The 14625-nt window shown below is 45.7% G+C and overlaps 1 protein-coding gene across 1 annotated transcript in view; it reads right to left on the reverse strand.

Annotated features, from left to right (window-relative positions):
- CFAP61 (cilia and flagella associated protein 61) overlaps nucleotides 1–14625 on the reverse strand; it is a 212687-nt gene that overhangs the window by 129600 nt on the left and 68462 nt on the right. The window contains exons 15-17 of the mRNA XM_090051987.1: nucleotides 14363–14440; nucleotides 10430–10636; nucleotides 4641–4775 (exon numbers count right to left, since the gene is read on the reverse strand). Coding sequence (XP_089908113.1) covers nucleotides 4641–4775; nucleotides 10430–10636; nucleotides 14363–14440 — 420 coding nt within the window. The remainder of the gene's footprint in view (nucleotides 1–4640; nucleotides 4776–10429; nucleotides 10637–14362; nucleotides 14441–14625) is intronic.

Consider the following 14625-nt stretch of genomic DNA (forward strand, 5'->3'; position numbering starts at 1 on the left):
GCCAGTCACCAGGACTGCAACCGGGAAAAACCTAGAGCCAGGAAGGGGTGGAGCTTAGCCCTTCTTAAACCCAGGCAGAAGGCCAGGAAGGCAGTTCCCTTCTGGCAGCCGGAGAAGCAGGAGCCCTGCAGCGGAGCCGAGCTGAGTCGAGCAGACCAACTGATCGAGTAGCTGCATCATGTTGCAGGGTAGAAAGAACCCTGGCTGGGAGGCTTGGCAGGAGAGACAGGTGGGACTGGATTGTATGTTGTAGCCGGCGGGCTTATTGTTGTGTTACAGCCGATTGGCTTATGGTTCTGTTTAGTTATGGTTAACCGGAGGACCGGGTGAGGCTATAAGGGGTTGGAGGAGGCCTCATGGGAGCCCCACTATAGCGGGGATCTCCTGGCGCTGAAGGGGGTGCAGCTTTGTGTAGGGGCACATTGGCCCAGTTAGGCTGCCCTGAGCAAGGGGGCAGCCAGGAACCCTGAGCGAGGGGGCAGCAAGGAACCCCAAGCTAGGGGGCAGCAAGCTGCCCTGGAGTAAAAAGGGGGCAGTGAGGAGCCCGGAGTCAGGTGATGATGAGAGACCCTGGAGCTGAAGGGGGCAGTGAGGAGCCTCAGAGCCAGGGGGCAGCAAGAAACCCCAAGGTAGGGGATGGCATGGAGCCCAAGAGTGAGGAGGGGCAGCAAAGAGCCCTGAGAATGAAAGAAAGGCCAAGACTTAGGAACATGGCCCAAGTTAGGTCATGCCAACAACATCTGTGAGGCATAGGCTGCGGTGTAGGGGAGGAAAAGGAGCCGCAGACAGCGTCCCCTGTCATCGGGGCGTACATAAATGGGCAGCCTCCTGCTGAGTGAGATCATCTATCAATCACAAGTAAGATCAAGGCATGGCAGGCGAGCATAAGCAGGCGGTTGGCCCATTGCAGGAGGGCAGAGCCCCACGTCCAGAGAGGCTCCGAAAGTAAGGCTCCTGGGACAAACACCTTCCTTGTCCTCCTCTCCTTCTGAAGTAAGATGCCAGGGAGTAAACCAGAAGTATCTTCTTAACAATGTACCGTTTAACCACAGACTATATTAGCATTTGAAGCCTTGTGTGTTCCTTTTCTGCTTCTGAGAGGTAATAAATGATAGGGTTCAATGCTTTCCAAAAGCCAGTTATCCTCAGACATTATACCCTGGTGACTTGATAGTCCTATACTGAAAAACAGGCTTTATGGCCAAAGATGCTGAGCCATCTTTCTTTTTGGCGGGCAGAAGAGGAGAAAGAAGAGAGAAAACTTGTAGAGAGCAGAATGCATGTACATATGAGGTTATATAGTTTCCTAAAGACAAGCTATTATATGACGGCACCCACTTAGAATCTTCCTCTTTATGGGCAGATTGATATTAAGCAAAACCATAATTTCTTAGACACAGTAAAAACCTCTCTCTCTTCAAGGGTGGCACAGATCAAACTGCCTTGATGCTGAGCAGGTTGTAGAACTTTTGCAGAAGGGTCTGTTTCTTCCAAGCCACTGAAGGACAGTGGAGTGATTGAAGGAGAGTGTAGGGGCAAGGAAGACAGACTCCATCACAGAACTTGGTCAGATAACTTCTAATGCTCATCCGTCTATGACAGAACTGTTCTAGCCTTGGAGGAAAACTGCTTCTTCTCAAGAAGGCTGGGTTCCATCTGTGATGGCAAGACATTGCAAGTGAACTAACCAGGACAAAGTTTTTCTGACTTTCTGTGGCCTGAACTAGTGTGGCTTCTGGCTTTGGAGCAATGAAAGGGGAACTTTACAGGCCTAGTCAGCAATATCCCTACTGAGTCAATATTTAGGGGTGAATATTCCTTTTTTCATATTAAAGCACAGAATAGGTACTACAGGGGCTGGCACATATTAAGGAACCTGAGCAAGTCACTGTGCAAAATTAACAAGATACTAAGCTGGTCTTTTGGCCTGTGAAGGTATGTGTGCACAGACCAGAAGATATGCTTAGACAGCTCAGCTGTTAAGCCTGAAGCTGTTACTGAAAAAGAATGTGTGTTGCAAATATGAGCAGGAGAGCAAGAAATTGGAGTGAATTGAAAGCGGACAGAGAAAAAAAAGCATGTCACAATCTGCAATAGGAGAAAACAGGAGGCAGGTGGTGGCAGGTGAGCACTAAAGATCACCATATGGGTACCAAAGCAAGAATTTCAACAAGTGTCTCTGCAGTAGTTGATCACAACTGACAATCCTATGAAAGTTTCACATTTACTGAATTATAATTGCTTAACAAGTATGGTCTTTGTGTTTGAAAAGACTGGCTTTTGCAGTTATGATAATTAAATACAAGTTGAAAGGAGACTTGGTCCTTCCAATTGGAAGCACATGATGATTTCCAGAATGACCAGGAAGAAATACTTCTCACAATGACACTAAAACAACTCCCACCCCTTGGAAGCTGGGAAAGCCAGAATAGAGGGCAGAGTATCAAACAGAACTAGGACTTTCCTTCCAAACCTATTTCGGACCCATACCAATAGTAGAGTATGAGAACCCAGCAAATCTCTTCCCCTATCTGTGTGGCCAGGAAAAAACAGTCCTCTTTAGAACTGTTTGGACACAAGTAGTATCATCCTCAGGCTCTGCTTTCTTTTATTTGGATGCTGGATTGGGTTTTTTTTATCTTTGTTGATTAGTTTGCTCCAAACGCCTCCTTACCATTGCCAGCATTTGACAGCCTACTCTGCCACCCTTCCTCTCTTCTCTCCTGATGTCTCTTCTACTCAGCTCAGTCATCAAAATATCCTTTCCCATTCTTTCCTTTTTCTTACTCTGGACCTTCTATTAGCTCCTCTCCTGCATTAACCCCCACTCATCCACCAGGTTGTAGATTTTTTTAAAAAGTTGGTCTCAATGCAATTTTCAACCTGACCACTTTGAAAGCTGCTTCCCCCCTCTTCTACCCCCACCTCACTCCCCCAGCCTTTGTCTGGTCTATTTAGATCATATGTTTTTTACAGGAGAAACCATGTTTCTATGTGTAGTGTGCCTGACTGGGATCTCTGAGTGCAAGTATGATATACAATAATAACCACATTCCTCAGATGTCAGTTGACTTTATTATTTCTAGCAGCAGCCTCTGGTACAATTCTTCCTCACTATGGATTGTAGACTTGGCTGCAGAATTTTGCAGAAAGGAACATGATTATTCAGGGGTCCTTCCTGCAACATCTCAGTGTGGAGAGAAAATGTAATTTAACCAAGCCGGAGTAACTGAAAATGCCACAATCAGAAAGCAGAACCTGCTTCTCATTTTCAGTGCTATGTTCAGGCCTTCGTGTTAGCTTGTCTTGTTGTAAATTAAGATGGCCTAGCTCATGCTAGCCACAGTCCATGTTGGTTGCTCAGTAAAATAGCCAATTTACTCATTATTTTCAAGCTGCTACTACATCAGGAAGCTATGAGCAGTAGCAGTGGACTAGAATAACCTTTGAGCTATTAGGGAATGAGTAACTCCAGACCTCTAGTGTAGATGGAAGATAATCCGTTGAACATTTCTGTTGGATGGCCTTTGCCAGTGAGACAACTTCAATGTATTAAGAAGGTAAATAGAAAGCAGTTTTAGGCAGCCAATTATGCAGCAGACAGGCAGATAAGAGAATGCTGTACATGTAGAAGAGATGACTGTTGCATAGAACAAAACACAATCCAATTGGCTGAAATGGGTTCTGGGATTCTGGTTTGCCAGTTGCTGCCTAATTAAGAATTTTGGATGCCAAGAACCACTGACCACATATAAACAGGATAATGCTAAAGAAAATAATGCATGTGATTCTGTCTCAACCAATTAGAATTAAGCAGTACATAAAGTTCTAACATTGTGTTTCCTTCACTAAAGTACAACCACCACTAGAGAAGACCAGCACTGATGTGATTTTTCTGCATGTTTTGGCTTCACCTGTTACTTCAGAGATGAACCATCTTTATGGCAGAATACAGCCATTTAAAAATAGATTCTGTAACATACAGAAGTGGAACAGATGTACTTAAACTAAACTCCCAGCTTAGGATAGCAAAGAGCCATTACATGGGAATCATATAAATATACAAGGTCTTTGTAGATAAGAAGTTCTACTTTTTTTTTTTTTTTTTTTTTTTACTGTTAAACAACTCCTTTCATTTTGCAGTGATTACAACATTATGCAAACCTGGACCTGGAACTGAAAAATAAATTGATTTAAACATATCAAACAGATTTCTACTGGAGCTATCAGAAGCACATCATTGTACTTCTTGATCTTGAGAGCATTAGACTAAGATGAAGGAAAAAATCATCATGGCAAAGAGCTGTCTATGTTTTAATTTGAATACCAGTATTTTTAAGTGTACTATGCATCTAAATGTTAGCAATTCCATAGGAAATCTTGCAAGTCTGTGAACATTTGCTAATCGGTAAATACCACAGCATTTAATGGTAGGTGATTGTAAAGCTCAGATTGAAATATATATTTAGAAAAAGATACAGTAGTGCAAAAGCACAGCTTAGACTGTAAGGGTATGAACATCATGTTCAGTGTAATTAAGAAGCAGCCTATCAACACTAAGATAGTAATGTCATCCCATCTGCCAAACCTTGCATTAGCTGGCACTATGCCCCTTGCCTGCTGCTGCTTCTGTTACCCACCTGATCCTTGGAGACCTGCTTTGATGGAGCATTTATGCCAAGCTTTTCCAGAGGATAGACAATCTGTCGTCTTGGTCGCACGGGAACCATGTAATGAAGGGCAGATGTCAGAGAATGGGCATAGGGATTCTGAAACTGAAAGACAGCAATCTATATTTTAGCAGAGAGAATGTCAGAACAGTGCATCACAGATGTCTGTTGTATGGCTCTGCAAATACAAAATTCTTAACTCTGTTGGCTAAATCTGAGAGAAAAATCAGCAAATAAACAAACATACTCAGAGCAGAGGAATGAATTGCAGATAATTCCTGACACTAATGAAGATAATTATGAGAGTAATTACATTACTATCTCTGTGGGAATGACAGATAAACAAGTGGTTTGGTTTATGGGATTTTTCAGCACAAGTATTTTCCCCAGGAGGATATTTTTCTCCACAGTGATCATGAATCAGCTTGATTTGACCTCATTAAGCTGTGTTATCTGCTTACTGTTAACCTTTGCTTGTTTGGCAAAGCATGGTTTAAGAATTTATATAGAAAATCTATACTGACTAAAATGTCAATTTCATCCAAGTGATAAATGTTAATAAACAGGCATAAACCTGAAATGAACAACCCTCCCCCATGTTAATTTGAATAGCACAGGTCAGTAGAAACAGCTTTATTCTAGCATGACAGAACTAATTAAAACTCATAACACAACAAGACAAAATAGGTGATTTGGAGGAAATAGAGAGTCAGCATTAATGCAGTGTAAAATTTCACCGAGGTACCTTTGAAAGTCTATACCACACCCACAAATACCAAAATAATTCGCCACGATTAATGTTAATACAATCCAAATTGCACAAGAGAATATACTATAATTTATAATGCCATGTACTAGAAAACACAGATGAATTAAAGGTAACTTGCTTTACCTGACAAATAGACCAAGCAAAAAACATTAGCAAAATTAAAATGGTCTCTTCCATCCATCCATTTTCTTTCTAGAACTATAATTTTGCCACTGGAGAACCTTGAGAACCAACAGCTGCTCAAGGACACTAGTTTCTCAAGGCACTTACTAAAACTGCACAGAGTGGTAATCTGTGCAGAAGAACACAGGCTAAAAAAGCAAAATATGTCTTCTGAAAAATGTATATGCCTATCTTGTCAAGACTCATATGTTAAAAAATACAAGGGGACTTAGATGTTTCTGAAAATTTTACCCTAAGTGACTTAGGGCTCAATCCAAATGTGAGAGGCAAGGATTTCTTAGGGTGATATTTTTTATTGGACCAACTATGTAGCTGAGTTAAAGTTAGACAAGCTTTCAAATTCAAGACCGTCATTCTCAGGTCATCTTCTTCATGTCTTGCATTCAAAAGCTTGTCTAATTATCCCAACTACATAGTTGGTCCAATAAAAGGTATCAGCCTAAGAAATCCTTGCCTCAAATTTAAGTTCAAAATCCATTCATGTTCAAAAAAGTGATCCAGAAAAATACTGAGCCATGAAATCATGAAATTCATTCAGTGCCTGTATTTTGTACCACATAAAAAAATTTGGTCGTTACACCAGATGACAAAGCTAACATGTTTAACGATTTCTTTGCCTCCGTCTTCCTAAGTAGGGACCAGGACAGCCACCTCCCTGCTGGGCCCCCTTTGGGCCCTGGGGGAGGCACACCTAGGCCAAGGGTTAGCGAGGATTTAGTTAGGGAGCTTCTTGAGGGGTTGGACGTTTTCAAGTCAGCCGGTCTGGATGATCTCCACCCTAGAGTTCTAAAGGAACTGGCCCAGGTCATTGCAAGTCCCCTGGCACGGCTTTACGAGCACTCGTGGTGCTCTGGAGAGGTACTGGAGAACTGGAAGAGGGCCAACGTGGTTCCCATCTTCAAAAAAGGGAGGAGGGATGACCCGGGAAACTATAGGCCAGTTAGTCTTACCTCGATCCTAGGCAAGCTGTTCGAGAAAATTATTCTGGCACACATCCAGGAGGGGCCAGCAGGGGACTACATGCTTAGGGGCAACCAGCACGGGTTCATCAGTGGCAGGTCCTGTCAGACCAACCTGGTGGCCTTTTACAATAAGATCACCAGAACATTAGATGCAGGGGTAGCAGTGGACATAGTCTTCCTGGACTTCCGGAAGGCTTTCGACACTATCTCTCACCCCGTTCTCATTAAGAAACTGGAGGGCTGTGGCGTAGACACCCACACAGTCAAATGGGTCGCCAACTGGCTGGAGGGCCGCACCTAGAGGGTGGTAGTGGATGGGTCCTTCTCAGCCTGGAAGGACGTGGGCAGTGGGGTTCCGCAGGGCTCGGTCCTCAGGCCCGCACTGTTCAACATCTTCATCAGCGACTTGGACAAGGGGGTAAAAAGCACCTGTTCAAATTTGCTGATGACACTAAGATGTGGGGGGATGTGGGCATGCTAAAAGGGAGCAACAGGATACAATCAGACCTAGACAGGTTACAAGGGTGGGCGGATGAGAATAGGATGGGTTTCAACACAGACAAGTGCAAGGTGATGCACTTGGGGAGGAACAACCGGCACCATACCTACAGGTTGAGGAACTCCGCTCTTGTCAGCACGGAGGCGGAAAAGGATCTTGGAGTCGTCATTGACTCCAAGATGAACAGGGGTTGGCAATGTGGGGAGGCAGTTAGGAAGGCCAACCATACCTTGTCATGCATCCACAGATGCATTTCAAGCAGGTCAAAAGAGGTGATCCTCCCCCTCTATGCGGCACTGGTCAGGCCACAGTTGGAGTACTGCATCCAGTTCTGGATGCTGCACTTCAAGAGGGATGTGGACAACATGGAGAGGGTCCAGAGGAGGGCCACTCGCATGACCAGGGGACAACAGGGCAGGCCCTATGAGGAGAGGCTATGGGACCTGAACCTGTTCAGCCTCCAAAAGAGAAGGCTGAGGGGGGATCTTGTGGCCTGTTATAAACTAGTCGGGGGGGATCAGCAGGCACTGGGGGAGTCACTGTTCTCCCGAGCACCGCCAGGAGTGACCAGGAATAACGGTCACAAGCTGGCAGAGGGTAGGTTTAGGTTAGACATCAGGAGGCGCTATTTCACAGTCAGGGCGACTAGGGCCTGGAACCAACTTCCAAGGGATGTGGTGCAGGCTCCTACCCTGGGGGTTTTTAAGAGGAGGTTAGATGAACACCTTGCTGGGGTCGTTTGACCCCAGTACTCTTTCCTGCCATGGCAGGGGGTTGGACTAGATGATCTGTTCAGGTCCCTTCCGACCCTAGAAACTATGAAACTATAGTTCCTTAGATGCTTATAGCTGGGCTTTATACACATGCTTAGAAAACCAGAGGCATTTATACATGTGTTCTGGGAGTGGAGGGGGGAGAAGAGGAGCACTTTAATTAGAGCAGCTCTGAGATGTGCTTTAATTAAAGCACCTGGAACACCTCATGCATCAGTGTCCCTGCACTTCAAAATGGCGCCAGGAGCACTTTAACTAAAGCTTGTCAAAAGAGCTTTAGTTAAAGTGCCTTGCTTCCATTTTGAAGTGTGGGGACACTGACACACAAGACGCCGGAGACTGCTGGAGGACAGCAATTACTACACTTCAGCAGACTTGGTTAATCAAGTCTGCTTCAACACACTGTAATTACAGCGCCTCGGAGCAACCTCACTGCTCATGTATAAGCACCATAGGTGTCTAATTCTCATCTAAGCTCTCTTGCAAGCTAGAATGGAAGTGGACTGATGCTTAAACTTTCCCGAAGTCCCCAGAAGGGCCCACTGTGTTAAGTATTCCAAGAGCATGTCTAACTTATAACAGCAGCATTGCATCCAATACAAAGGCAGAACATAGGGCTGGGTAGCACCTTAGAGACTGGTTCAGAGAGGCATGAGCTTTCATAAGCAACAGCCTACTTTGTCAGATGTAAAAGGAGTGCTACATATGGGCACCTTCATTCCAAAACATGGTTGTAGAAGAGGCAGTGACGCTGCCCATGTTTTGCATACCAAGTTAGTGGTTAGAGCGCTTACCCAGGAAGTGGTAAGACTGGGGTTCTGGGCTTTCCTCAGCCTAAGGAGATGGGTTTGAACCAAAACTGCAAGAGTCATGGGGCCAGAAGGACAGCAAATAAGAGCAAGACAGAATCTGCAACATGGCCGTTAGGGCACCCAGATGAGAGAGGTTAGATGTAGAGCCCAGTCTCGGCTTTGAGGCTTCATTTTTCTAACTGATGGCTGTCCCCTGTAAAATGCATAAAAAATCCTGGGAGCTGTAAAAAGTGCTCTCACCTAGGCTATGCTGTAGCTTGATGAGTAGAACACTCTCCTGGGAAATGGGTGATGTGGTTTTGAATCCCCTCAGGCTGAAGAGGGCCTCCATTTCAGCTCTGCGTTTCCTGGGTGAATGATCTAACAATTAAACTACTATGCAGAAGGTAAGCAGCACCATCCCCTGTTAGACACCTACTCCAGAAGGGAAAGCTAAGTCCTCTGGATTCCAAATTAATGGAGGCACATTAGCTCCAGAGAGCAAGAGGAGTTCAGACACAATCCTGTGCTTAGCATTTCCTATGGACTCTGAATTCCATTATCTCTAAATTGTCCTTTAGACAGCCTTAGCTCTCCCCAGTTTCTTTATAGAGCAGTGGTGCACACACTTTTTGCCTTGCAGGCTGGATGGCCAGTGTCTGATCCATCCATGGGCTGGATCTGGCCAGTGGACCAGAATGGGGCGGACCCAACAGGGCCTGATCCAGCCATGTGGAAGTGGGGGGGAAGCTAGCCTAGCCTTGATCCAGCCACATGGGAGTAGAGAGTGTGGCCCAGTTTTGATCAGCTGTGCAGAAAGGAGGGGGAATGGCTCAGCCCTAACTCAGCTGTGCAGGGAAAGGGATATGGCCTAGTCCTGATCCAGCCACATGGGAGGTGGGGCATGATTTAGCCCCAACCTGGGGGTGTGGGGCTTGGGAATTTGGCAGTGGTGAGGGATTAATGTGACTGCTTCCCTGCCACCAAATTTGCTGACCCATGGGGAGCCCCATGGGCTGGATGCCATGACTCTGCAGGCTGAATTTGACCCATAGGCCAGAGGTTGAGCAGCCCTTATTTAGAGTGATAAAATGCCTAAGCCTGTCTACTGGATTGTTCTTGGGAGGTGCCTAAGTCTCCCTATTGACTGTGTATGAACCCTAGATGCCTAAGCCAAGTCTAGTTGGATTATGTTCATGGAGCCAGGCACCTAAACTTTAGGCATTCCAATTGCTAAGTTTAGGTGTTCCAACCATTAAGTGGAGATTTCCCCAGCTAATGTTTGAAATGTGCTTCAGCTATATAGCCATGATGGATCAAAAGATGGAGTAAAAGCCACACCTGAGTTTGTTATTTGGATGTCACCTTCTGGTGTGCAAGGAACAAATACATTTCCTATCCCTGCTACTTCTTCCTAAAACAGGTACACTGGGAGTAGATAGGAAATGGCAGAGCCTTGGCTGCAGCCCCTGATCAGTGGAGCTGAGGGGAATAATATTAGGCCTTTATAGACAAAAAGTAAATGGCATCTCCCCTGAAGCAAGTGAGGTAGCCCCACTTATCTTCACTGAGGCATGATTCCCATATTGTGATAGCCAGGAACAGCATAGTCAGAGCACTATCCCTTCAACACAAATACAGATTACATGAGAGATGAACAAGGTGTTGTTTGCACAGTCAGAGGGAGGAGGAGGGCAAAGAGGGAGAGAGAGGAGGAAGAAAAAGGTATACCGCACAACAGCATAATATTTTTAAAATAAAATAATTGTCTTTTGGTTTTACCTTGCCTTCTTCTGACTGTGGATAAATAGGGTAATAAAGACAAGACTTGTAGGCTAAGCGGAGGATCTCCTTCAAAAAATATTTGGTATAATGATGGAATATGGGATTTAGAGCAAAGTGGTAAAGATGGCCATGTTCTTCCTTCTGGTGATGATTAAAGTAAATAAAATCTTCAATGTTGTAATGTGAACGGATATATTCAATATCCTACAAAATAAGAAGTCTGGAATCAGCACTGGTGGGAAAAGTTGTGCTTTCACAATAAAAGATGTGCCAAGAGGCTGCCTTTCTATTTCTTTAAATGATTAAATTTGAACACAGAAGCAAGACCACCTCGAGAGCTTTTCATGACCAGCTACAAAGTGTTCCTTGACATTCTTTCCTCTGTATCAAAAGCTATTTTTTGTAATTCTCCAGGCTTTATTTACTACGGAATGTGTCTGACCCTGTCTCTAAATTACATGAGCCGCTGACATTGTTCAATGGACATTTAGCAAAAAAAGTTTTCTATTGTACAAGGTTCCAGACACAGAGTGACAGCTTGTCCTCTTCCATGTATAAAGCCAAGAGGAAAAAAAAAGCTCTACAAGGAATTCCTTGCAATGACTGGTTCAACCTCATATTTGGATTCATCTAATTTAGGCACCTTAAAGTAGCTGTGACAACCCCTCATCTCAAGGCATTCAAAATAAAAAGATATCTTTGAAAATAATGGTGATTGCTCCTTATTTTAAAAACTGAAAATCTTGCAAAAAAGAACCATATTTTTGCCTTTTTAGAGTAAGCAAAATGGTGAGAAAGTTTTTGATCTGTTGCAACCAGCGTAAAACAGAATAGAAAATATTTATTCTCCTTACCCGTCTTGCAATTTTATTTTTCTACTCCAAAAACAAACATGAATTTCTGTTTTATAAGTGAGACACAGTACTGAGAAGCTATTTTTAAAAAGTGGATTTTAGATGAGTGCAAGTACCATTTTCAGTATGTAAGGGGAAATTCCTTTTCTACTTTGAAAAATAGGAACCAAAGTACACAGTGGCCATGTCTACACATGTACTTTACTGCAGAGTAGATTAATTAGCTGCGGAGCAAAGCATCACCATCTACTTGTGTGATGGGATTAGACTCCAGTAAACTAATTTACACCAGTGTAAAATAGCACTGTCGGGGACAGCACTATCTTACACTGGGGTAATTTACTGCAATTAAACACATGTGTAGATGCTGATCACAGGTGCAAATTGTGCTGGTCAGCCCAGCCAGCCAGGGGCCAGGCTCCTGCCTGCCACCTAACCACATGGCTCTGCACTTTCAGCACCCTTATGCCCCAGCCAGCCCCTCTGCCAACACCGCCACTCAGAGCCCCGGACTGACCTCACCATATCCACTGCCAACCCAGGCCTGCTCTGCCCTGGCTCAAATTGCTGTTGTCCTGGGCACATATGTAGGTGCTGTGCCCAGGAGTAGTTTACTCCAGCTCCAACTGCTCAGGAGTTTATTGCCTTGCATTAACACAGGGGTGGGCAATTATTTTGAGCAGAGGGCCGCTTACTGAGTTTTGGCAAGCCATCGAGAGCCACATGGGTAGTCCTGCCTCTTGACAGGTGCCCTGTACCCTGGTCACCGTCTTGCGCCCCCTAATCCCTGACCTTTGCCACCAGAAGTCCCTCCCCTTACCCCTCAGAAGTATTCCTTTCAGCAAAGGAGTTTGCCATCTTGGAACCACAAAAATACCAAATTATATTCTAAAAATCAAACATACTACAACATTCATTAGTTTCACTTAAAAAGTATTCTTGTCCTGATTTATATGTGTTTGCATAGCGTACACAGAGGTGATAGAATAATAGCTTAAAATGAAGCCTTATTTGTGTATGTTGTGGGACAGTGTGATTGGGTGGGTATAGGTTTGTGGGTGTGTGCATGGGGTTTGTGATGGGGTGGATAGGTGTGGGGGCATGTGTGTATGGGGAAGCATGTGGGTGTGGATATGGATGTGTGGAGGGGTATGGGGTTTTGGGGGGTTCTGAGTGTGTGGGGGGAGGGTTTGCCCAGCTCCTCCCTCTCCCTGCTTGCATAAGGAGAAGGGGGACCCAGACCAGCTCCATTGAGCATCTGCTGGCCCATGCCCCATGCTTCTACCATCGTTGTTGCTGCACTCTACGCACCAACTCACTGCCCCTTCCTCCCCCACTTGCCACAGCCATTTTCCCACTCCCCACCCCATGCTGGCCAGCTGCTCCAGCACTACATGGTTCCTGGCTGCAGTGCCAGGGATTGCAGCAGCCAACTTGGCCCTGAGGACTGGGGCGATCACCTGCAGTCCTCCCCTGCCTCCCTCCCCCCATTCTTATCTGTATTTCCCTCAGCGCCGGGAGGCAGGAACAGCCCCAAGTTCCCAGGCCAGAAGCCCCTGGTAGGCAGAGTCTTCCTGCTGGGACTGGGGCTGGGGCTGGGCCAGGCCAGCCATGCTACTCTGGCTGCTTAATCCTGCCATTGGCTCCCCCTGGGCCCTACTGCCCCTGTGTGACAGGAGTATCTCACTGGAGCCTTTCTATTGGTGGCTCCACCTTCCTGTCTTGGGCTAACTGCCTGCTTACTCGCCTGCCATGGCTTGATCTTAATTGATTGAGTGATGTAATCAGCGGGAGGCTGCCCACTTTATATGCCCGGTGTCAGGGGGCGCTATCTGCGGCTCCTTTTCCTCCCCTACACCGCAGCCCAAGACTTGCAGATGGTACTTGACAGGGTTTGCCCTATGCCTTGGCCCTCTTCTTTACTTCTGCCCCCCCTTTTTCCGGGGCTCCTCACTACCCCCTCTCGGCTCCAGGGCTCCTCACTACCCCGTCTCGGCTCCGGGGCTCCTCACTGCCCCCTCTCGCTCTGGGACTGGGGTCAAATGCACCCCGAATGCTGCACCCTCTATGGTGCCAGGGTCTCCATGCTACCATGGAGCTCCTATGAGGCCTCCTCTGATGCCTTATAGCCTCACCTGGTGCTCCGGTCTTATAAAACTACAAACAGAAAACTCAAGCCCCTGGGCTACAACATAAACTCTAAACCGTCCAGTCAAAACCACGTTCTATCCCTACCGGGAAAATACTCCAACTCATAGCAGAAACCAGGGGATGCTCCTGCAATCTATCTTCTCCTTTATCTCTGCACTGGCTGAGCTCCCCACTCCATGGCCGCCAGAGGGGAAATGCCCTCCTGGCCTCATGCTTGGGCTTCAGAAGGGGCCAAGCCTTGCCCCTTCCTGTCAGCTGATTCCCTTGGTTCCCCTAGCAACCAGCACCTGTGCTGCCCTGGTGACTGGCAGTTGAGCCTCCCCCTTCTCACCACTATGGGTCTCTCCTGAGCCATTTCTGCTTTTAGGCGCAGGGCACCCGAGTGCTCTGCAACACCTTGGCTCCTGTCATCTTTGACAGACAGCCAGGGGCAGATAAATATTAATTTTCAAAATTTTGGGGGGCCCTGTGGGCCAGTTAGAATGGCCTGGTGGGCTGGATCCAGCCCATGAGCCATATTTTACCTGCCCCTGCATTAAATGCACATGTAGATGCACCCAGTTGTAGCAACATGATAAAAAAAAAAAATCAAGTCTTTCTTAGAGGAAGAATGGCCTTGTGTTAGGATACCAGACCAAGCTGCAAGAGATTTGGGCTTGATTCTCTGCTCCATGCAGACTTTTGGTGTTCTCTGTGCCTCAATTTCCCTTTCACAAAAAGAGGACACTAATCCTTAGATTTTGAACTCTTTGAAGCAGGGACCTCCACTAATATTTTTCTGTATAGTGCCAAGCAAAAATGGCCTTGGATGTGGTTTCTGGACACGTTCATGTAATACAAATAATAAAACAGTCAACATTTCACTGTGGTAATTCAGGACACATCCCAAATGGGAGAATGAAAAAAAAGTTCAGATGAGAGTTACCATTTCATTTCTGACAACAGACACACCAACTATTTGATCCAAAACTTCTGCTACAAATGCCTGGACTGGTGTCCCATCCTGAAAGACAAGTAACAAAATGTGCACACCTATGCTGATCATTGATTAACACAATATTAGAATTCTGATCTTAACTGTGCATTTCAATGATACACTTCTGATCAACACAAACTCCCGCTAGCCATTCTGTACGCTACCCACTTAAATAACCCCTCTCCAAGCAAGAGCCCAGTCCTGCAATGAGT

This window comes from Crocodylus siamensis, chromosome 1 (genome assembly GCF_052110815.1).
Source record: "Crocodylus siamensis isolate JL-2025a chromosome 1, ASM5211081v1, whole genome shotgun sequence".
NCBI lineage: Eukaryota > Metazoa > Chordata > Crocodylia > Crocodylidae > Crocodylus > Crocodylus siamensis.